The 24927-nt window shown below is 33.0% G+C and overlaps 2 protein-coding genes across 11 annotated transcripts in view; both read right to left on the bottom strand.

The window, feature by feature from the left end:
• Positions 1-2002: 2002 nt before the first annotated feature.
• On the bottom strand, positions 2003-13794 carry LOC111085464. The gene is made up of 3 exons (XM_022384384.1): positions 9915-13794; positions 5854-5935; positions 2003-2524 (listed from the first exon to the last, which is right to left on the bottom strand). The coding sequence occupies exons 1-3, from the start codon at positions 13297-13299 to the stop codon at positions 2365-2367; spliced, it is 3627 nt and encodes a 1208-aa protein (XP_022240092.1). The 5' UTR covers positions 13300-13794; the 3' UTR covers positions 2003-2364.
• Positions 13691-24927, bottom strand: part of LOC106456833 (ankyrin-2-like) — a 171222-nt gene continuing 159985 nt past the window's right edge. For all 10 annotated transcript variants that reach the window (XM_022383585.1, XM_022393917.1, XM_022382520.1 and 7 more), the window contains one exon: positions 13691-17488. In XM_022383585.1, coding sequence (XP_022239293.1) covers positions 13710-17488 — 3779 coding nt within the window. In that variant the 3' untranslated portion in view covers positions 13691-13709. The remainder of the gene's footprint in view (positions 17489-24927) is intronic.

The raw sequence follows: 24927 nt of genomic DNA, 5'->3' as shown, positions 1-24927 counted from the left end.
GTTATTCGCACCTCCCCCCCCCCCCCCCCCAAATGAGAAACATAATTCTTTCTTTATTCATTCAGCATGTACATATGATTTTTTTATTCCATTCGGAATTTCACACTACTTTGCCTCTCCCTGGAAAAAATTTTTGCAGACGCCCATGCACACATACATTAAAAACGAAAATAAACATCAAGATTTTTTTTATTAGGTTAAAGTGTGTCTGTTCAAATTATATCAAATTATGAAAGTGCTTTTTGGAATTTTGTGCAAAGCTATTCGTTGTCTATCTGCAATAGTTGACCCTAACTTAGAAGTGATAATCCTTAATCTTTACCAATGAAAAATGTGATTGACATCATATTATAATGCCTCCAACGCTGACAGGGAGAGCATGTTCGGTGATGAAATTCAAACTCATGACCCAATTATTGTGAGTCAAGTTTCCTAACCGCCAGACCATGCCAGACAATTATGAAAATGGTCGCTCTCCTCCACACATTGAATTGTTCATGTTCATTTGTATCTTTTGGGGATTAATGGATCTTCAGTTTCCACGTAAGCTAACAGCGGTGATATAGTTAGGGTTCCTAGAGAATGGTTGATATCTTTCACATTCTTCTGTCTATCAGAACTTGAATTCTTTCTCAAGTATTATAATGAGTTAAAGAATATCAGAAAACTGGTTCACTGGTGATTGAAAAAACCTGGAAAGCCAGTGAGTTCACAAACTTTTTGGTGTCTGATGGTCCTGTACAGCTTTAACATTTGCTCAATCTGTCTAAATGACTCATGTAAAAATTCAGTAGTAAAGCAGTTAACATTTATTTTGATTTAGTGCAAGATTTATATTTAATAATATACCAAACTATTAACGAAATTTGTCATATAGGTTATGATCCCATTAAGTAGGTTAAAATATCTATAATGCTGATATGGTTACAACTTTCATAAATCTTCCAAAAGTTGATAGAGTAGAACAGAATCCAGATGATAAAATAATAAACTGAGCAAAAACTCTGATGAATATAAAATGTTATTTCATAGTCTAAAAAATTTTACCTTTATTGGGAACCTATCAACAAGAAATGGATAGTTAATTTTATCATTTTTAACACCTGAAAAAGAAAAAAAATACTAATTTTATTATATTAATGGTAACATATAATTTTATTTTTATCATCCTACAAGAAAGATATATATATACAATTATTTTAGAAGTAGCTCCTAACATGAATAATGGTGCAGAAATATATTTTTAGCAGCTTACAATGGAATTCATTAAAAAGAGAAAGAGGTAAGGTGGGTCAAAATGTTTTCTCAGTTTCAAGGTGTATAATTTTGAATACCTTACAGGAAGATGTAAATGGAGCGTTTGCACAAAATAATGTTTAGAAAAAAATCATTATTAACTGTGGAAAAATTTATAGTTTAATTTTTTTAGAAATTTACTTATAATCTGACAGTTTCTACATAATTAAAACTACATTAAGAACTAGTATACAAGTCAGAAATAGATACAGATTTCCTTATGTAAGATATAACTTTACAATACACTGTATCTGATCAAAAAACTTATCATACCAATAACAAATATCCTATGAAAATATTAGAATTACGTTTTTATTCTCATCATTCTCATATATCTTCATATCACATAGTTTTATAATAATGTTTTGAAGCAATACAATTACTAATTAACACTTTCTTTTGAATAATGTTTACATACATAAAAAACAATAACTTGAAATTCCTGGGATTTTATTTTTTCTAATAAGTTAAACAAAGTAAATAATTATTATTATTTTTTTAATTATTGTAGCCATGACCAACAAAATATAAAAATTCTATGCATGTGAAAAGATATTTAAATACCATTATCAGTTTTGTTTTAGAACAACCGGATAAAGAAGCTTCATTTATAAATTATCAACACCATGTTTTCAATATAATGACAACAACACATGTGAATGATAAACAGTATTACAATATCTATTAAAAGAAACAAAATATGAAATGTGAGAAAATGCTTTAATACATGATTTTTATTTCTTCTTTTTTTTTCTACAGTCTTTTATCCAAAGTAAGCTAATGATGCAAACAGAGAAAAGTGATAACATGTATACTGGTATGCCATAGCAAAGCTGTAATGTTAATGTACCAATGACTACTACTTTATTCACACTAATTGCACATTTTAGCAAAGGCAATAATTGTTTTATATTGTACAGAAGGGTTTTATAAAAGTGCAACTTCAAATAAAACATTTTAAATTCAACAATTAAAAGAAAAAAGCACTCAACAGAATGAGGATAGAAATTTACTGATGAGTTAACAATATAGCATTTACAAGAAGTTATGGTTTGACTGGATCAAATTCTATTGATTGCCATCATCAGTCATAAACTGGTTTAGAATCTCCTGTGTAGAATTATTATATTCCTGTTCATCCCTATCACCATGTTGTAAAGAAGTGTCAGTCACAGTGTACTGCTGGCAATTAGCTTCTGTAGTGGTGATCATGTGTGTGGTTAGAGACCTGAAAAAACATGTTATTGTCTAAAATAAATTTTTGAAATAAAAAGATTTTAAAGTCCTAAAATTTGACATTATTCTAAGTTTACTTATATTTCATCAAGGACGAACATCTGTAAAAACACATGTTGATGATGATGACAAAGTATTGAATTCATGAAACACAGTTAACATGACTAATACAAAAGGTAAATAGCAAGAGGATTTAAAAACCTCATTTGCAGAAAAAATCACATAAACATGAAAATAAAGACTGAAAGGTTAGAAAGGAATATCAACAGCAGATATCACTGTATGACAAGTATATTATATTTGAAAAGTTAAAAAAAACATTAAAGTCAGGGGTAAACATATTATTAACAAGTACAGGAAAAAACTTCTCAAAAAGCAAGTAAAATAGGAATGGTTAATATCAATCCTTCAAAAACAAAGCAAACAAGATAGTAGGGATGGCATTTACATCTTCCAACATAATAAGCACAGTTACACCACGTTCTTGTTTCATTTTTTGTTTTAAGTATTGATATTAGCCATCTCTATATTTACTTCCTTTTTTGAGAGGTTTTTTCTTTACTTAATTTATCGTTTTTTAATGCAGTCTTTCAATAGACATAGGAAGGTTGTATTTCTCACCAAGTTCTAAATACAATTTGGTTCCAACTGTAATATTTATTGTTTATCTATTATTGGCTGGTGATTCCTGTTTCACCCTTTAAAGGTTTTTTAAAGGAACACCAAATGTATGTAAGAAAGCTAACTTCAAGGGGTAATGATAACATCGTTTACACTAGAATTATGATTTTTTAAAAAGTACTACTAGTTAATAATACTTATAAAAGCAGATACTCAGTTTGAAACTATGTCACCTCAGTGAAAGAGGCTGACACCATTGTTTTGGTTTGTCAGTTATAATGCAATAAGAATGAAGCAGAAGAAAGAAGAACACGAAATTCAAACTTTTTTTGCTATGATATTTACAGGCATTCCCAGAACTTATGACTCAGTCATTATATAGATATTGTTATAAAAGGAAACACTGTATAGTATTGTAAAGTTCTGATGACCTATTGAGGAGATATTAAAAAAATACTATTTCAATGAATAATCCAAGCCATCCCTTCATAGGCAGTGCTGCTGTGTGTCTGATAATGTCTGATTAGACATTTCATTATATTAAAGTGTCAAAACCCATAAAACCAACAGTTTTTTAAATTGGAACAGAACTATATATTGGTAATGTAACTCATTACAGTTTCATATTGATGTATTTATGGGTGTATATATGTATATATACACACACATACATTTAAACAAAATAGCTGACCCCAAGTATTAAAATTTAAGGCTGCATGTCACTCCCATATCAATACATAAAGATTAACTGAATACATAAGAACAGGCATTATGAGTATATAAAGACTAACTAAATACATGAGGACAGATATAGTTGCAGTAAGAAAATACTGAAAATAAAAGCTTTTGGAAACTGCAGTATTAAGCTATATTATCTTTTATCAGCCGAGTTATATTGACAAACCACACATTAACATCATACAAAGTCCCTCTGGATAACATTCCTTACAGATAACCCAGCTCAGTTTATGCAACTCAAAACTACAATCCTTGGATAGTCATTAAATAGAAACTCACAAATTTTATATCATAAAATACAGCACAAATAGAAACCAAGTGTGGTTGAATTAACTGGAAAAGTAGACACCATCACCCTTTTTAAATGAATACATAAAAATAAATACAAATGCATATATAAAAATTGCATCAACTACATCCAAGACTTAAGAATTTAATTCTAGACTGATACATTTATTTTTTATGACCACTATCTAAAACTGCCCAGATAAATAAAGGTTATGTAGCATGTGTATAGGTCTAAACTGCTTCATGTATAGGAAAAAAAACAGTGTTAGTCAAAATTACAAAAACATAAAATCAATGAATAAATATTACAATAATAGCAAAATAAGCCTAAACCTAATATCATTGGAAAACAAATCAAAACAGTCCACTCTTTGCTAAATTAGGTTTTACACATACCTACATTTATACCTGTAAGATTAACTACATGTAATACTTTCAGACTAGGACACACTTACATGTAATTATACAAAACATCAAGAGCAAAATCTTAAACATGAAAAATCAATTTTCAAAAAAGTTTTATTGAAAATCTCATCATTTTATTATTTTTTCTGTTGTCAATGAGAGCTATTATGTAGCATATTGCATGTTTAGGGACATATCTCTCTGGACTTTTACAGTCTATCAAACTGATAGTTTTAATAGTTGAAAAATTAACTTCTAACAAAAAAACAGAAGACAAAAGAGAGACAAGCTGTCATTGACATACTCTATTAATGATCTTATAAGTGTAACTAACAATGCATGCAAAGTTTCAATTACAATACTGACTCCCTAACAGGTTGGTTATAATTCCTTTAAATGAGTCTGACAGTCATTTAAGCCTAGCATCACCAAATGGTTTCATTGTACAAACAACATGGGAATTTATTCAACATAAAAGTCCAGAGGTACATTGAAAAGCTATACTTCTGGACTTTTATTTAAAATACAAAATATTTATTAAACATGTTTCAGGTTTAAGTCCTTTTAAAAATGTCTTCAAGTTCCTATAAGAATCCTGCATATACAACAGAGTCGAAGCATTTAGATAATAATGCAAAGGAAAAAATGTCAATGACAGAAGTACTCTCTGATGTATAATAATGGCTGGAGACAGCTTGAATGGGTAATGAAGAAAAACTTATATTAAAGTTTTTCTTCATTACCCATTCAAGCCGTCTCCAGCCATTATTAGTCTCAAAGTGGGTTCCTTGTCATCGAATTTACTCTCTGATGTAATAATTGGCTATCAGAAGATTATTCTTGGTTATTCAATAACGTCCAGTAACAAGGAATTATTTCACTTATCTGAATACCAGTAGCTGAAATTGTGCTATTGTAAGGATTTTTACTGGGTTAGCAAAAGCAGTAGTTGTAACAGCACTGTTACATCCATTTTTGCCACACAGCAAATTAGCTCAGTGTGCTCTATAAGTATGAACTCTGCTATGCTTATCATGTATCCTTCCACTGTGAGTACTGAGGAAATGTATGCATCTAAACTCCTTACACTTTAACAACCCTCTGGTGGTCAAATAGTGTATAACAGTGTTTAATTCCAAGACATTTTCATCCTTTATGTACTTTCCTGTTTTCATGATGCAAAATGTTGTACAAATTATGATTCACTCTTTATTATGTTAGTTTGTGTTTTAGAAAAACATTTCATTCCATTAACATTAAAATGCTTACCTGGTCCCTGTGGTGCTTTGTGCAGTCCAGAGACCACCACTACTGTCATGTTTAATATCTTGTTGCCTTTCTTGTTCTCCTTCTGTAAAAGTAAACCTTGAATATTATAAATTCTTAAATTTAAAATACACAAAGAAAAAAAACGTCTCCTAGTTTCAGAATTTTTCATTGATAGCTGTTAAACTTTATATCATTATATTTGAAGTGATTTTCAAACCAGAACTCTTTGGCTTGAAGATGAATGTTCAAATAAATTCTATCAAATAAATAATTACCATAAACACCATCAATAATTGGATTTCAAATGTTCTACTGCTACATAACTTTTGTTTGTTTGAAGTTAAACACAAAGCTACACAATGGGCTATCTGTGTTCTGCCCACCACAGGTATCAAAACCCGATTTCTAGCATTGTAAGTCCGCAGACATACTGCTGTGCCACAGGGGGGGGGGCACATAGAATTTAGATATTTATCTACAATGTAAGTATCATAATATATTAGAATGCATTCCTTTCAGAAAGCAAAAAATGAGTTAAAAATAAACATAAAAGAAATAAAGATAGAGAAAAAAATTTTAATAATATATATAAAACTATCAATAGACTTGATGTCAGATGCACAATTGTTTACAAGATTAACTGAAATGGAATACATGAGTGATTTTTGAGAGTGATTAATTCTCAAGTGCAGTTAGCTTTGTGAAACTGCAGTAATGTATAACTTTAAATAAGATTGCAGAAATTTATGATTTAGAAACAACAAGAGTTGATGCTTTACTAACTGCAATGATTGTTGCAACAATAATGTAGTAGTGCAAATATAACTGACAACTCTGCAGTTTTACTACAGTTTTCAAGTAAATACAGTAGTAGATGAAAGCAAGCTATAGTATTTATTAAGTTATTTTGTAAATGCTACTGCAGCAACAATAACTACTGTAGTTTGTTTAAAAAAAACATAAGTTCTTTGTAGTTTTACTGCAATGGATAAGTTCCCTCCAGATACATCACTAGGTACTTAAAAGTTTCAGGGTTTGGGCCCATAGGCACAGAAATGTTTGGTGTTTCAGTATGATATTGATCATTGTTTTCTATTCTGATTTTTCAAGACACCAACTGGGAACTCAGTGCACTGTCAAATAGAATCGGGGCAAAGACACCACGTGCCACTGCCTAGCAATACCTCTGGTTCACTCCATTTGAACAATGGCACATTGAAAATAGAACTATTTTTGAAATAATAAGTCCAAGAAGGATTCAAACTAGCCACTCTGATAAGAAGGCAGATATTTTAACCAACTAAGCTGCTATGTCTTTAAGGTTGTTTAAAAAGCTCAAAATTCATTTATTTCCATTTTATGGTTGAAAAAAAAAATGCATGTTTTTTACTTTTTTTGATTTTAGAAAACTTAAGAAAGGCATATGCCAGATAATAAGGTTATGGGCTTGAATCCCATCGAGTCTTAGTTTTCACTTATTAAGAACTATTTCTATTAACAAAATTTCAAGTTAATTAAAATTTATGTTATGAGTTTTAAAAATATTTGAAAATTGCTAGATAACAAGCTAAATAATTAATAGCCCAAAATTTCTGAAAACGTTAAAAGTAGTGCCTGCTTGTGTGCATATCTACTCATATGTTACAACTACAAGCAATTAAAAGAAATACAAGAAATCCAAATTTCTAGTTTGATCAAGAACTTGATTTTGTTTACTTTAGATATTGTTACCCTGATTGAAGGGTAGTAACAGTATCACCAGGAGAAATCATTAACTTGGCAAATGTCAATCTGAATATTATAATTCATACTATGATAAACTTTATTTTGTAAACAGTTTTATTCATATTTGGAGATAATTTCTACAAACAAGAGAAAGGAATAGAAATGAGAAACAGGGTAGCCAGTGTCCTTTAGTTTTATCTAATCAAAAATAGCTTAGGTGTGAAAAAAATTCTATAAGTGTAGCTACCAGTTTGGCCACCAATTCTGATTTCATTTCTTTAAGTACCATGGTCTATCCTTTTTTTGGCCACACCTTTGTTTTCACACCTAAGGTGTTTTTGATTAAATAACACGACATTTTGTCAATATACACCAACAAACCGCAGCAAGTAAGAAAGCGACACTCGACAGTAAGCTACATTAGCTTTAAGATCACAACCCTATTATTCGGAACAGACCTTTACTTTACAGAACCAATCAGATTCTATAAAATATATGGTGGTAGTTTTTCATCTCTAAAACAGAGTTAATAGCTTCCTTTATAGTAATGCCATGGAATTTAAATCATCATCCCCATGCAATCGGTACACTCGTATCAAGCATCATTATTTATGATAATTGCTTAAGCTTCACGTGATGCTAAACGCTCTTTAATTAAGATAATTTCATAACATTTAGTAAATTTGTGTTGATAAGCTGGCAATGAATAATCAATAACAACCATCCATACATATGATTCCTTTGAAAACTTGAGCTAGAAACTGCTAATATAGTTTTCTTTGCCTAACCAATACTTATGTATTTGCACGTCCTTTCACCTTATAGTTTTGCTATTCTAAATCATCCGTCTTTAATTCAAATGACAAAAACTAAAAACAGTCCACTTTTCCTCATAGGTGAAGCTGTAGTAAAATGTTAGATCGATAGCTCACATGACTTTTTTTGCGTAAGTGTGCACATATTGTTTGTTTGGAATTAAGCACAAAGCTACACAATGGGCTATCTGTGATCTTCCCACCATGGGTATCGAAACCCAGTTTCTAGCATTGTAAGTTTGCAGATATACCGCTGTGCCACTGGGGGGCTTGTGCACAAAAGAGCAATTTTTGTTGAATATCTTTGCATATGTGACATATATTTACACCAAATGAGACACCTAATTGTAGTTTGAAAAGGTCTATTAGTCTATAAAATTTGAAAAAAAAATCCATGAAACTTAAGTATGTTTTTCTATCAAATAAAGTTTACGTACTTTTGGTGTGAAGAAGAAAAAAAAAAGGAAGAAACTCAATCAAAATTGGAGATGTTATATCTCAGGTATTTCTTAATGGATTTCCCTGAAATTTGGTATGTGAATTAAGAGTCCAGTAGTGCACATCCACTGAAAATATGTCCACCTTTTGAAAACGTTTATGTAATAATGTTTTGTATCTATGGGATACTTGAATTTTCAAAAAAGTCAAAAGAAGTATTAGCTTTTTGCTTAGTCATTGTATAGTATCAATTTATAGCCTTCTTAATAGCATATTTTAGAGATTAAACCAATGAATTGATATTTTTCTGGACTAATACAGAAAGTAATAAGATTTTTCAATAAGTTCTGATAAGAAAACGTCTAAGAAATACAGTGAGCCATTTAAAAGACATAGCTAGATGGTAATAACTCACTGGCAAAACTTTGTTTCATATAAAGAACTTGCTGTTCAAACAGGTAAGTGGTGACAACATACATCCTTGTCATTTACTCATTTCAACAGCAGACTGTCCATACATAAAACTTTTGTCAATAAAGAGGATTAATTTCCCTTCATAAGAGTGATTTTCATGTGTTAGTGCAAAAATTCACAATCATCAGCCACACCTTGAAATAACAGCTGTTTTCATGAGAAAGACAGCTGAATAAACTGGAATCAGAGGAAACCCCCTTGGTAAATCTACATGAACAATAGCATTCAGAAGCATCTTCAATGAATTTTTGTGCTTCTGAACTGCTTAAATGAGGTTTTAAAAGATAACACTCATTGTCTTTTGTAGAAATTGTGGTGTCAGGCAAAGTACATAATCCAGGCCATCACACTAAACATGATCAAAGATGGATTAAGTACTTTTAAAAGCAGCATGGGATCTTGAACATCGTTCTGGATAAGTGCAACTAGTCCTCAGTATAATAAAGTATGAGTTTTACAAGATAGGAAGTTATCGTTCTCCTAAGTTAATTAATATTACAAATATAATGTTATATTATTCAAGCATTTGCTTGTTTTTTATAATTTCATACACTATAAGAAAATAGAATTAAAGACTTAATGAGGAGTTAAAATTCAGTTAATTAGTACCTGATGTCCATTCCTGAACATACTGGAAAGATGAGTCACCAAGTTCAAGCACATTGTAAAGAGGGAAGGTGGATTGAATGTTAGATAAAGTAGGGGTTGACTGTGAAGGTTGGGTTGGGTAGGATTCCATTTCTGTTGAGCAAACATCATCACCAGATGAATCATGAGCTATAACACGTGTATGAATCTGAAGTCTCTCACCATGTGAAATTTTTGTCATCAGTTCATCATCATGGCTTTCACTCCATGTTTTTGTGAAATCTTCCATTTGTTTATGAGCATCTAGATCTGATAAAGTAATTGTATGAATATCTGGTTTTACAAATTTCTGTGTTGCACATACCACATTTCCTTCTTCATCAATTTTTTCACTGTAATTTTCATCTTCAGTAGCATGCTGCAATGAGTCAAAATTTTCGAAAAACTCTTTAGTCTTCTCTTCAGCATTTGAGCTTTCACAAATCTTTTTATGAATTTGAGGCTTAGATTTCAAATGTGTTTTCCTTATCCTTGTAATCATTACATTTTCTTTTTCATCCACTATCTGATTCTCTTCAATTCTTTTGTTTTCTTCCTCTACTTTAAGAGTTTGTTTTTTTAGGAAACTTTTGAACCTTTCTTCAACATTATCTTCTTGTTCTATGCTAATTTTCTGTGGCTCATACTGAAGATTTCTTTTAACACCACAAATTACTAATGAATTTCCCTTTTCATCTACAGTTTCAATTTCTTCTTTGGTTTCTAACAGTTTGCCAGTACTGAAAAAATCAGCATTTGTTTTAAGTGTTTGTGGTGTGTCAAGATCCATGCAATGCTCATCATTTTCTTCACTAAAGCAACTAATTAACTGAACGGGTTGTGACAAGCTCTGAGAGACTATTTGGAATTGGTCTTCTTTGTGAAAAATTTCTACCTGCTCTTTATTTGAAAGTTGACAAGTCTTTGTGATTCCAGGTATGTTTCCTACTAAGTAAGAAAGAGCCACTTCTGGCACTGAACTATCACTTCTATTTAACATTGTTGATTCCTCTCCTGAAAAAAGAAACTTATTCACATTTGAAGAAGACATTGCTGATTTAGTTTTACACTCGTAATTGGCATGAGTAGCATAGTAGTTGCTAGGTTCAAGGGAATCCGTACTTGATATCATACAGTCTCTAATACCCTGAATATCTTTACCATTTGAGTTTATGTCTTGTCCAATGATAAACTCATCTTTCAAAGAGTCTTTGTCATACTCCTCTTCAGATGGATGTTTCTGAGACCAAGAAATTTTATTGTCTATTTCTTTGGAACTTTTATTAGTATCTATCAAAATATCTTCATAATCATCTGGTAGTTCCATTTCTTCATGGAGAGAGTCTTGGTCCACATCTTTTTCTTCTAGCAGTGAGTCTTTATCAGCATTTTCTTCAGCTAATGAGTCCACATCTGCAGAATTATCATCATGTAAGGAATCTTCTTCAGCATGAACATCCATTTTTTCATGAAGTGAATCTTCTTGTATGGAATAATCAGATTCATCATTCAAAGAATCTTTATCTTCATCTAGATCTACATGTTTTTCATTTCCTTGACCTATGAAAATATAAGGTTTATGATCATTACCAAGTTTTACTTTTTCCAGATCTGCCTCAATTTCTTTAAAGGAATCTGAATCACAATGACTTGAAGTATAGGGTAAAGTCTGTAGATGGGAAATACATTTTTCAGCTGAGTTATTATTTACAGTTATCCCATCTACAATGTCATGAGGTAAAACAACTGAATGAGCTACTTTTTCATGTGCAAGAGCTTGTTTCATTATTCCTGTTGTGCCAACTTTGAAGGCTAACTGCCCATTATATCGCTCATTTCCATCTAAAGAATCAGCATCATTATCACCTTTTCGAGATGGTGTTCTCTCCATAAGGCTACTTTCAGTACTTGCACTTGACCCTGTCTTATTATAATGAAGCATCCTGAAATCAAAACCAGAAGGTTCTGAAAGTGATTGGTCATGATCAGAATAAACTTGTTCTATATTTGTCTGAGCTTGCCAAATGATGTTAGCAATATCACTTATTCTTTTTTCATATTCCTCTGAATCACTTGAATCTGCATATTCTACTCTCTCTTGACTGTCAAATCCATCATCTGAAAACTTTAAAGAGCCTTCTTTGACAATTGAATACTCAGCCTCTGCACATTCTTTTTCTGGTTGTTCACATTCAGTTTGAAAACTGGGGATGTCATTTACTTCTATTGAATTTAGAATTGTTTTACAAAGTAGTGAATCAATGGATTCTGGACAAGGTTTTTGCTGTTTTGAAATAGCTAACTCCAGTTTCTCAAACTCTTGTAAAGATGAAATTGATTCATCACTTTGGTCACCCTGAATCGAGAATTCATCATCAATGCTTTTACTCAATTCTATTACTGACTGCTGTCCATAAGCTTTCTGAGCTATTTCCATAGTTTCTCCTTGGTGTATTTCATTAAAGAAGGGTTTCTCTATAGAAGAAACTGTTTTAATATCCTTTTCAGTAATTGTACCATAAAAATTTTTCTTAGGTTTAATAATAGAGGTATCTTTTTCATCTATCATTTCAAATGGTTCACTGGTGCAAGAGCTTGTTTGAAATTGACTGAAACAGCTCTCACAAGGCATGATTTGTTGTTGATTTGTAAGGGTTGATTCTGCCTTGCTTTCAATAACTGAAAAGTTTGAGGTTGAGAAAACAGAAGTATATCCAATGCTATCATTCTGTGTAGTAGGAACATTTGATGTGATGTTTTGCTGAAGATATATTGAATTTTGGTCACTCTCTGGGAGGTATCTAATATCTTCTCCCAAAGATGCAGAGTCAAGCGGTTCAGGTGACACTAGGAGTTCCATCTTTTCCAAGTCTATTTTTTGCTCAAATTGTGATAAACCATTAAGAACAGTCTTTATTTCTGAGTCTATGTGATCTTCTAATATGTCATCTTCTTTATCTGACAGATACAATGCTTCTGAGAATTCCGAATCTAGCTTTTTATTTCTATTGTTTATTTCAAGCTGATTATCATATTGAAATTTGTGTAGTTTTACTCTCGTTTCTTCTTCCTCACATACTTCAGACTCTGGAACATACTCTTGTTCTTGAAATTCTTGCAATTTTTGGATCTCCTGAGATGTCTGAATTTCTTGAATATAATGTACATCTCTCTTAGAAGATTCAGACTCTGAGACTGTGTGTTCTAAAGGTAATGTTTTCTGTTGTAATTCCTGAGTTACTACATAAGCTGTTTTAGTTTGTGGTTGGAAAGTTTGTGAAGAAGCTACATGCACTCCATCTCCAGCAGAAAGAAGCATATTGCTTGTTGTGACAGTGGTGCTTGTTTTTACTGATGGTTCTTGCATGTCACTGATGATGCTTTCATCTGTTACTAGTGGTATTGTTGAGATTTCTTCTGTAAAAGAGGGCCTCACAGTACTTTCTGGTTGTATTGTCTCTTCACCTATAGCATCATATTCTGGAATATAACTCACTTCAACAGGACCAGTACCTTTAGGATAAAACAATGTTCCTTCTGAATGGGGAGAAATGTCTGGTTGTTGTTCAAATACTTCATCACAAGAATCAAATGTTGAAGACTGTTTTTCAGTGAAATTACGTAGTACTGTACAACTTACTTGTTGGTCTTGGCTAAAATCATTTTCAGCAAAAGGCCTAGTTTGCTGTTCTGAAGCCTGAATGGCAGTTTGAGCACTTGAAGAAAACCATGTTTGCTCACTAAGAGTGGCAGAACTTTCTGCTTCTTGCTCACAACTCAAATGGGCAGTAAGATCTCCACTGATGCAGCAACCTCTGATTCATGTTTACATATTTTAGCTTTCCATGCACTTTTTTCTGAGCAATAACATTCATCTGTAATATTACTACTAAAGGTTGAAGTTTTCTCATCATATTTAGTTGTAGTATTTTGAATTGTATCACTTTCCATCACAAAAGTTGCAGATAGCTCAGAGCCGCTACTTTCTAAGTTAGTTTCCCTTGTTTTTGTTACTTCTTCTTCTTGGAAATGTTCTTTAAATTTGCTTTTTGCAGCTTGAGTGGAGCAGGTAATTCCTTCTTTGTTATTGTGAAACTGATCAGTCTGCAAGACAAGTGCTAAATAATCTACTGGATAATCTGCTAACTCTTCTTCAGTAATGATTTCAAAAGGACTTGATGGGACTTCTTCCATTTCAGAAATTTGTGACTTGTCACCAAACATATTAGAATATGAGGAATCACATGACTGCTTCCATTCTTTTAGAAAAGGAGTCTCCACACCTCTTCGAATTATTGTCTCAGGTATTTCTGAGTCATAGGGTTCCATGGGAGTGAATGCACTGATCATTTCTTCATCTTCTAAAGTTGGTGTTTCTGTACCTCTTTGAAATTCTTGTTCTAGCTCTTGTGCTGATGGAACAAGAGTTTCACTTGCCTCCGAGGACATTTCCACACTGGCTAAATGTCCTGAACTTTCAGAATCTACTGAGTGAGTAGATTCAAGGGAGCTTTGACTACGAGATGAATGAGCAGTGGCAAAAGATGTTTCTTGTGAGGTATAAGCTGTAGCATATGAGGCAGAAACTTCTTGTGAAGTGGCACAAGTCTCATACTCTGAAGATATGGGTACAACATAAATATTTACATCAAATTCTGAAGAACAAGGTCGACTTGTCGCTGGTGTACTCTGAGTTGTCTTTCCACTATCAGACATGTCAAATGTGTAATAATGACTTTCAGTTTCACCAGAGCTCGAATAAGTCTCACAGTTTTTGTCCAGATGCTTTTCTTTTCTTGATGCACTTGAAGGATCAGATGAAGCTACTTGTACACCACAACCAGAACTTAATTTCTCTGATTTATCAGATTCGCTTGTCTTTTCTTCATCAGATTTAACAGTAATTTCAAAACATGTTTGACCTTTTGTTAATGTATCTTCCTGAAGATCACTACTTTCATCTGAACATTGAAACTTTTGTTTTTTATCACTTGTAATAACTTCTTCACAATATTTGTGAATATCCTTTGAGATCTTATGAATGATTGTTGCTTTTTGATGCGGGATATCTTTGACAAAACTCTGTGTGGTAATCACTGATGATCCTGATAACTTAATTGTTTCTTTTTCAGCACTATCAGAGGTTTCGTGAATTTGTTGTAAAGTTTCAGGAAGAAAATCCCCAAGGCATTCAGTGGTTTCAGTTTCTTTTTCAGCTGCTTGTGTTTCATCACTAAAGGTCATATCAATATCATAGGAATCTGTATTTCTCTTGCTTTCACACATGTCATTGAGTAAATATTTTTTTTTACACATATTAATAACAGCTTTTTCTGAAAAATTTGATTCAGTAAAACATACTTGCTCATTGTATGAGACTAGAATTTGATCATCTTTTGTTTCTTCATTTACCACAGATAAAGATGTATGATCTTCTATATTGTCTTTCTGTATTAGAATTTCATTAATTTTTATGCTTGCAGTATCTGTTGATAAAACTGGGAATGATTTGTCCTTATGTTCTCCAGAAATATGCACACTTTCTTCTTTAGTTTCACTGTTAGCATTAGCTGTTAATTTTTTATGATGTTCACTTATTTGTTGTTCATGACAAGTTGTTTCTGCAAAATGAATATCATTATAACCATCATCATTTGTTTTACTGCCTAATATCAGTTCTTCCTTTATCTTAACAGTTTCTTCCTCATTTTCTCTATAGGACTGCTCATTTTCTGAAATTGTATTTTGAAGTATTTCAGGCATATCCTCAGAAAATGAGACTTTTTTTTCTTCTGATTTATCTCTTCCTTCTACTTGCTGAATTGGAATATATTCTTCTAGATTTTCCGTAAGATCTTCATCAGAGATCTCAGAAAGAGAATGTTCTAATGACTGACAGAGATTCACCTCTGTTTTGATATCTTCAATAATGCGCTTAGCAGCTACGACTGCTTCTTCTTTTATAGAAGGAGAAATTCCTTCACTAACATAATCTTCACTGAATTTCTTTTTTAATTTATCATCCTGCCATATTTGTTCATTCTCACTTATGCTTTCTTCTAAAGTTTTTTTTTCATTGTGTTCTATTATTATTTGCTTTTCTCTGAGCTCTTTCACTTTTTCATAGATCTGTTCTGAATTTTGTTGTATTGGAGTCTCCAACATGGCATATTCCACAGAACTACACTGTGTTTCTTGTTCCTCATCTGATGTTCTTGAAAAGCCAATTATTTCTTTAGCAAATTCCTTTTCCAGTTCTTCAGTTTTTCCTTTGTAATTTAATGATGTTTCAGAATCAGGTTTTAAAATATTAATGGCTTCGTTCAAAGCAACTTTATCTTCTCTCTCAATTTTATCTTCATAACCTTCAGCTTTATATCTTTCAGAGATTTTATCTTTTCCCTGGTCAAAAGGAAAGGCTTTTTCTTCTGGTATGTCACTTTCTGTGTCATCATATAATTCATGAGATAATTTTTTTTCTTTTCTTTGGTCATAGGGAATATCTTTTTCTTCTGGTAAGTCATTTTCTGTGTCCTCAGAAAGCTCATGAGCTAAGATTGCAGAACGAATTTGCTTAGTAACTATGTCAACTCTTTCTACTTTTGTTGGTTTTATGTTTTTTCCTTCTAAGATATCTTTTTTTTCAGGAGTATTTTCTTCTATTGACTGGTCAAGTTCTTCACTAAATATTTGTGACTTGATGTGATGTTCAACATATGTTGTAGTTTCTGGGGTAACTTTAGAAAACAGTAGGCCCTCATTTATTGGTAAATGAAGGGACTGTTCTAAAAAGTGAGAATATATTTCTTGGTCAACTTTCATTGCTCCTACAGCATTTGTAGCTGGGTTGAGTGTTGGTAATTCTTTATTAGTTTCCCTTAAAATTTCATAGGAACTAGTACCTCTTTCAAAGTTTTCTTCTTCTACTGCAGATTTATCAATAACATCAACCCCGGCAAAGGCTGTGTTTTCATATACATTAAGAGTTTCCTGATATGAAATATCTTTTTCAGGGGCCTTTGAGCTTTCAGGTAAATGCATATTTAAAGACTCTTCTTGTGCCACTTTTGACGAAACATATTCCTCATTTCCAGTGAAGACATCAGTGTCACATCTTTTTGAAACACTATCTTCACAAGTGTAATCAATTCTTTGGGCTTCAGTGTATATGTTATGGAAAGGTGAAGAACATATTTTGGTAAATTGCTTATTTGTATTTTTGGGATCAAACTCGTATGCAGATTCTGAAGAAATGTTTTCTTCCATTCTTGTAACATGTTTTTTATCTTCAAATGTATATTTGTTCATATCAGATGATTTTTTAGATGAAATACCAACAAATACTCGCATTTCTGGAACAAGGTACACAGGGTAGTCAGCAGCAGGCGATAATTCCTGCTCAACATGGCAGGAGGTGGTTGGGATAGGGGAAGAAGGAGAGAAGGGAGATTGTTTTATTTTATAAGAATATACAGGATTAGTAGGGAAAGATAAATCTACATGGAAAGTTGTTCCTCCTTTTGTGACAGTTGGATGCTGAACAGAAGAGTCATGCTCTAAAACATTAGTAAAGAAAATGTTAGTAGAATGGAAAATTAAATATTAAATCATTTACATCACAGCAGTTAGAAAACCTGTGGACTGCTTGTTTGATATTCACTTACTCAAAATAATATATATATAATAAATTAATGAATGTAAGTGCTTATAACATCATTCATTATAAATGCTACAGCCAAAATTTTTAATTTTTGTATACAATATAATTTCATTAAAGTATTTAATATTATAAGTAATATCACTGAAAACATTTGAATATAAACCTTTATCTAACAATACATCTCATGGGGTTAACAAAAAATAAAAAAATTCAATGTGTATATATAAACACACACACACACACACTCAATAACTTCCCAATATATCTTTTTATCTAATTATTCTTATTCACAAATGTATGAATCAGTTCTAATAACTTAAAATTATGAAATTTCTTTCATGCTTTCAGAGGAAATATGGCCAAGTATAACAGTATTTTCAAAAGTCAACTGTTGAAATCAGCATTTAAGTCATTATGAAAATACCTATTTGGGTGAATAGTCTAAAAAACTTCAAATAAAAAGATTTATTTAAACATTTTTCCAAGTGAATTTCTTTCACACTAAGGTTAATTCAAAATTTTGATTTAATTGTTTTGCTGTATTAATTATTACATTAATTTATTTTTAAGTATGAAAGTAATAATTTCTACAAATATGGGTAACTTTTTATTTAGTAGTTCCATGAATAAAAAATACCAGCATCTCATAAGGTGTTGGTAAACATTAAAACTAATGAAAGGCTTTTATATTTAATAGTTAAATTTTCAGATAACTTAATGTTACATAAATGCTGTGATCCACCTATTTGTATTCTCTTCCAACCATTAAAACTTTCATTGTTGCTCAAAGTACAAAATGACAGGCTGATAAATTGCATAAGTGTTGATATGGAATTTTCCTTCTTCGGCATTTGAATTTACTGGTGAAATAGCCAACAAAGATCTCTATATCTACAGCTGCTTGTTGCAGCTTTTTACACTAAGTAAGAATATATATTTGTAATGCATTTCTAATTAAAAGTTGCTTTAACTGAATCTTAACTGAAACAGTGTATCCCAAGTATCTAACGTTCTGGATAAAGTCATCAGATCCATTTATCTCAAAATATAAGGAAGACAATTGCAAGAAAGGGATGGAACCAACAAAGTTTAGTATCAGTACTGTATGGTTCCCCATAAATCATTAAAATAAATTACAACGATACCAATTGTGAACATACTAAATCCAGTTGAGATCGTGTGCCAGTTCAGCCTTATGTGTTACTTTCTATGGGAGTGTCTCATCATGGAAACTATCTACTATCTTATGAGATAGTTGTGTCCTACTTTACCTTTTGCATATGGGACTACCCTATGATTGTCATATGGAGCAGATACTTCCAGATTATTGTGATCCAATTTTTTGACTGCAATGTTAGAGTTTTCAAACAGATTCACTTCTGACTTGTAAAGCCAAAAGTTGCCCATGAACGAATGTCTCCTGTTTCTGATTTGGAAATACAAAGGCTTGCCTGTGAAGTGTTGTATTCAATTTTTGAGTTCCCTAATACTTTCTGATCATGACTGTGCTACTTTAGGCAAAATTCAGTTTCACCTTTAGTTGTTTAAACATATTGTTTCTCTACTTACTTTTTAATTTAAATACAGGTTTATTTTATTTTAATTAATCTATACCAACATGTATTATAGAGTTAATTTTTGACCTTGACAGAGTTTTAAGAGAAGAAACAGACTGCACACAACTTGAACACAGTGAAATTATCTGTGTTTCAAATAAATAAATATCATAGCTTAAAAACGAGTGTATATCATGAGTGCCTTTAATGGAAAACTTTCAAATTAAACCACGAATTTAAGTCACATAAATCTAACCAAATTAATCTGCTAGTTTTAGTAATCTATATCGTGTCTCAGAGTGAGAATATATGACATTATATACATAAAATAACTATGAAATTCTTCTAAAGATGCAGGTGTTATCAATGTGAATGATGGTCACTCTCATTCCCACAGTAATATGGGATGTTGTATCCTTGAGGTATCACCTGACCAGCCAGTGAAAAAGATTATTGTCTATTTTGATATAATGTGCTCCATTTTACACAAATCTTGTCCAAGAGAAAGGGCATGTGACTCCCTAGTTGAATGATTCAGTCCAATATGTAACCAGGGTAAGAGGAACTTAGTGGCTCCCTTGAAAGACATTCTATATTAAGACTACATACACAATATGTAAAGAAAGTTTGAAACTTTTATATTTTTATATTAAGTAGAGGGGAAGGAAACATATTTAAGGAACTAGTAGTAAAGATATACCATTTGTATGAAGAGTTTATAGGTTGAAGGAGAAATTGGAAGCTATCTTAAATAGGGCAAAGGTAATAGCAGTGGGATTTAAAGAGGAACTTAAGCTTTTGCATGCAAAGGATATAGTTACTAATAATGACTTTCAGGAAGTCTGAAACAGTACTAATAGAGCTAGTAGTAGCAGATTTGATTATAATGAACATGTTCTATTAAGTAACAGATTTCAGCCTATATCTTGTGCAGATGAGTAACTAGGGGAAGGAATGTAAAGAAAAGGGAGAAATAGGAATGGAATGAAAAACTCTTCAAAGTTATTGTTATAGGTGATTCTTTAGTATGGCACATGGATAGGATAGTCTTTGAGATAAATAATGAAAAAAGAATTAGATTATGCTATCCAGGGGCAGGTGTGGAGGATATAGTAAAGGGTGCTAGCAGTGATGAAGTCTTTGTTGTGCACACAAGGGCTAATGATATAATGGAGGGTTTATCAGAGATACTAACTGCTAAGAACAAGGCACTGATAAAGGTATTCAAACAAAAGGGCCATACTCAAGGTTTAGCATCAGTATTAAGCATATGGTTCTCTATAAAATATTATTTTAAATCACAACAATAGCAGAAATTCAAATATCACATATCTCATTCTCCCCTAAGTTATATTTTATACTTACAGTTTTATTTTTCTAAATCTTTAATTCCAAAAATACTATATTCAGCTAACTGATAAGTACAAGGTGGTTAATAAAGGCATTTAAAGAAAAGGACCAGAAGTTATTATTTTCCTATATTTATATATATATATATATATAGTTGTTCTTGTTAAGTGCTGCCCTCTATATGCAAATTTTTATTTGCATGCCATAAGCCCTGAACTCTCACACACCCCATGATCAATTAGGTTGAACTGCATCTCACATGTAACTCATCATGCAACAACCCTCCACCTCCACCTTCTAACACATGTGGCTCCCTCTATTCGATTCTACCAAACTATCACTTTGAGATTAGGCAGAAAAGAAAGCACCAGTTTCCAGTGGGGAGGAAGGGTGGTAAGTGTGAGGGAAGGTAAGTACCTATCAGAAATATAGTTTCAGTATAAGAAAATAATAACTTCCAATATAGCTAGAATCTCACACTGAATAGGCAGAGGGACTGGTGCAAGGGATAGATAGAAAGAAGTACTCTTCAAAATCATCTCAAGTGTGATCCCCATTGGGATAGGAACATACATAGAAGACTGCACCACTTCAGTACCAGGTATACTCTGCGACCAGTGTGGAAAGAAGTATCGCATACATTGGCGGAAAGTGGAAGAAGCACAACCAAAAAGAGAGAGAAAACTGGGTGGGTTGGAATCTGAACCATAGCATACCACAATCTCATTCCCACAGAAGAAAGACTGGAAAAGAACCATCTACAGATAGGAGTGTGGGGAAAGCTAAAATAGATGTGCTCTAAAGTGTAGTAGAGTGGCTAGGGTGCAATGGACTGTATGTGGAACAGAATTTGGGAAGAAAGAGAGAGATAGGAATAGACCAATTGAATAAGTTGATGAACCCAATTGGGAAGGGTAGAGGGAGAAAGGTCATGTACAGATGAATGGTGTCAGGGAATGAAAAGGTGGGAATGGAAACCAGTAAAGGAGGTCGTGCAAGAAATGTAAGAACAAAGAGCATGTACTGGACATAGAATTACATCCGGATCAGACCGGGATTAAGAGTGGGAAAGGGGTGGAAGTGAACTTGGGAAAAAGGAAGAATGTCCCTCACGAGCTGCCCAAGTTTTGTGTAGGAAAGATTAATCTGGATAAAGTAGAACATATGTGGAATGAATGTTGATGACAAATATATCAGACTGACAATGCCCACAGACTAAAAAGAGTAAGAATTAGTCTGAAAGGTACCGGCTGGTTCAGTCCTGACTGAGAACATCCACTGCCAGAGCCTAAGGATGAGGAACTGGAACAAGACGACAAAGTTCAAATGGAGGGAGTGAAAGACAGTGAAGAACAATACTGACATTACAATCTGGAAGAACCACACAACTAGGAGGTCTATGAAACTGGAAGGAACACAAAAGGAACCGGGTTGGTCCAGTCCTGAGAACATCCACTGTCGGGGCCTGAGTATGAGGAACCAGAGACAAAAAAGAGGTAACTTGGTGTTTGAATAAAGGGGTAAAAGCATCCAGATGAGGAGTATCCCAGAGATTGCATAGCCACCTGAAAACCTGAGGGGCAATACCTGGTTGGGTCTTGAAAAACAATATGTCACAAGGTGAAAAGCACCCTGAACATGACACGCAAGGAGAATTATCCACAATGTGTGGGCCCAATTTCGGAGATATAATGTTCAACCACAAAGGGAACAGAAACAAGTGTCCCCTAAATGACTGATATATGTCACAATGGTGGAAATGTTGGAATGGAGCATGATGTGTCGATTCTGTACCATAGGAAGAAAATAAACCAAACCATGTTGTACTGGTAGAAGCTCCTATATGCAGATATGGTAAGACATTTTGATCTGAGACTATTGTCCAGAGGCCTTCTGATGATTTACCCACACTCCCCAACGATGGATAAAAGCATCTGTGAGCAGATGCAAATACAGATGAGGTGGAGGAAGCAGTACTCCTGTCATTGTGTTGTCCTTGTTGAACCACCAATGCAGATTGTCTGTAAGGGAAGGAGAAGGAGTAATTTGGGAGTCCAAGGGATCCCGAGCAAAAGTCCATTGGCCGTGCAGAGTCCACTGAAGAAAATGCATATGTGCCCAACCCAAAGGAATAAGGGCTTTCAGAGAAGCCCAAGTCTCCAAAAGTGACAGAACCTCACATGCAGAAACAGAGGGAGCAGTAAGTGCATGGAGGACTGAAAGCTCCATCAAATGGAGATAAAGTGGAGAAGGTTGAGCCTGAATGAGGTAGATGTTGAAAAATTCACCCAAGTGGATAAAATAATGGTTATGCAAAAAGAAAGACTTCTCCAACTTGAGAATTCAACCAACATGAACTGCGTCTATCAGCAGCATATGTGTATGTTGAGAACATTCCAGTTCAAAATAAGCTAACAGGAGCCAGTCATCAATGTAGTGGTGTAAATGCAACCCTCAAACATACAAACATCAGGCAAAGACCTTGATCACCCGATAAAATACATACAATGCTGAATCAGGCTGGAATGGCTAGGTGTGAAACTGACACACAACCCCGTAGTGGAAAAACCAAAGATAGCATCTGAACTGAGTAGAAATAGGGAAATTGAGATAGGCATTTGAGAAGCCTAACATGGTCATCCACTATCCTAGAGAAAAAAGCCCACCTGAGTGTGATAAAGGACTCTATGGTAGATCAGGGAAGATCCAGAAATTGGTTGAGGGAGGACATATGGAAAACAGGACACCAGTCCCCCTGATTTGTTGTGGGGACAACAAAAAGCCTGGAGTAAAAACCTGGAGAAGGCTACCTGACAGGTTTCAGAGACCTCTGTGATAGAAGGGTCTGTACAGCCTCAGATAGACACAGACTGTATCATATGAAATCAGTGAAAATGAGAAAATGGAACACACCTGAGAAAGTATATCCAAAAAGGCAGAGTTAGACCAAGTAGATGCCATAGGAGAGGCATGGCATAGTTAGGAGGAGGAAAAATGAAAAAAACAAACAATAAACAAAGGTAAGTTATTGTGGCAAACTACTACAGAAAACTAACTGTAACGAATGAAGAAATCAAGTAAATCACTACTTTGCAGAAAAAAAAAGAAGAAAAAAATACATGAAAAAGTGCAATTGAGAAACGTCTGCACTCAATCAGTGCCTAACGAGAAGTGATAGTTACGTAGAATCGAATAGAGGGAGTTACTTGTGTCAGGAGAGTGTGTCACACTCCTATTAGTGGAGGATTGTCGCATGATGATTTACATGTGAGACACAGTTGAACCACGTTGATTGTGGGGTACATGGGAGTTCATGGCTTGTGACATAGAGGGTAGCACTGAATGAAAATAGCTATACACATGAGTGGAGGTAATGTACTATTATGGAACTTAATCATGGAAGGGACACTGCCAAGACTTAATTGTGGGGATGACATTATAAGTAGGGCACTAGGGCTGAATGCTAGACTTAGTTAATACATATGGACAACTCGGTTGGCTGGTTGGATTTGTGGGATCAGTTCAATGAGTTCAGTCAGTTCAATCAGTTTTCAATGAGAAAATCTGGTTACAAGTGATCATTGCTCAATTATATTTCATGTTTTGCTGCATATAGAGCATATGTAGAGATGGACAAATTTATTTGCATGTCAGCAGTTTTTTTTTCTAAACAAGTTATAGTAATTTCACACAAATTTATATATGTATAACCTTACAGTAAATAAAAATATCTGTTATAAATTTAAAAAATTAATTTGGAAAAGACGTTTATTTGTGTTGAATATTTGTAACTATAGTTTAATACAGAATTTAACACATATGAATAAGATCAGCATGTTAACTTAAGTGATATTCTATATTAAGCAAATGTTGGAAATTTTCATGATAGAAAACACTTGGAAGGTTCAACTTGACTGATATGACATACTTTTTTTTTAATCTATGTTAACAAATTGAGGAAAATTTGGTTATAAGTAATCATTGCTCAAATATATTTGATGTTTTACTGCATATAAAGATAAGGAATAACAAGATTTTAGTTCAAATTTTCAAAAAAGCAAATTCTGAAAGGATGAAACAAGAATTAACTGCTGTAAATTCAGCAACTGAATCAATTGGAATACTAAAAAATGTGGGAAATTTTGAAAACAAATTTTTAAAGACTCAAGATTGGCATGCTCCTTATAGAAAGGAAATGGTGGCTGCAAGTAAAAAAACCAGGTTACTCACAAACGGTATAAAGGAAGAAATTAAAGAAAAGCATTTAAATATAAGAAGTTTCAACTGACTGCAATAATGGGAGATTAGAAGGATCATAGAAGATCAAAAGAGTTGGTCGAATGGAAAAATTAGGAAATCAAAAACTATATGAGAATGGTTGGCTAAAAATGTAAAAATTAATAGTAAGGATTTCTTTAAATATATTAAG

This window comes from Limulus polyphemus, unplaced genomic scaffold, assembly GCF_000517525.1.
Source record: "Limulus polyphemus unplaced genomic scaffold, Limulus_polyphemus-2.1.2 Scaffold0, whole genome shotgun sequence".
NCBI classification, from domain to species: Eukaryota; Metazoa; Arthropoda; class Merostomata; order Xiphosura; family Limulidae; genus Limulus; species Limulus polyphemus.
The sequence above is the reverse complement of the archived record's forward strand: the minus strand, read 5'-3'. Positions and strand labels throughout refer to the sequence as shown.

Coding starts and splice junctions, on each gene's coding strand:
- LOC111085464 (XM_022384384.1), bottom strand. CDS start 13,299: ATGCAAGAACCATCAGTAAAAACAAGCACCACTGTCACAACAAGCAAT. Junction 5,936..9,914: donor TGTTCAGGAATGGACATCAG/GTACTAATTAAC, acceptor TTACTTTTACAG/AAGGAGAACAAGAAAGGCAA. Junction 2,525..5,853: donor CAAAGCACCACAGGGACCAG/GTAAGCATTTTA, acceptor ATGTTTTTTCAG/GTCTCTAACCACACACATGA.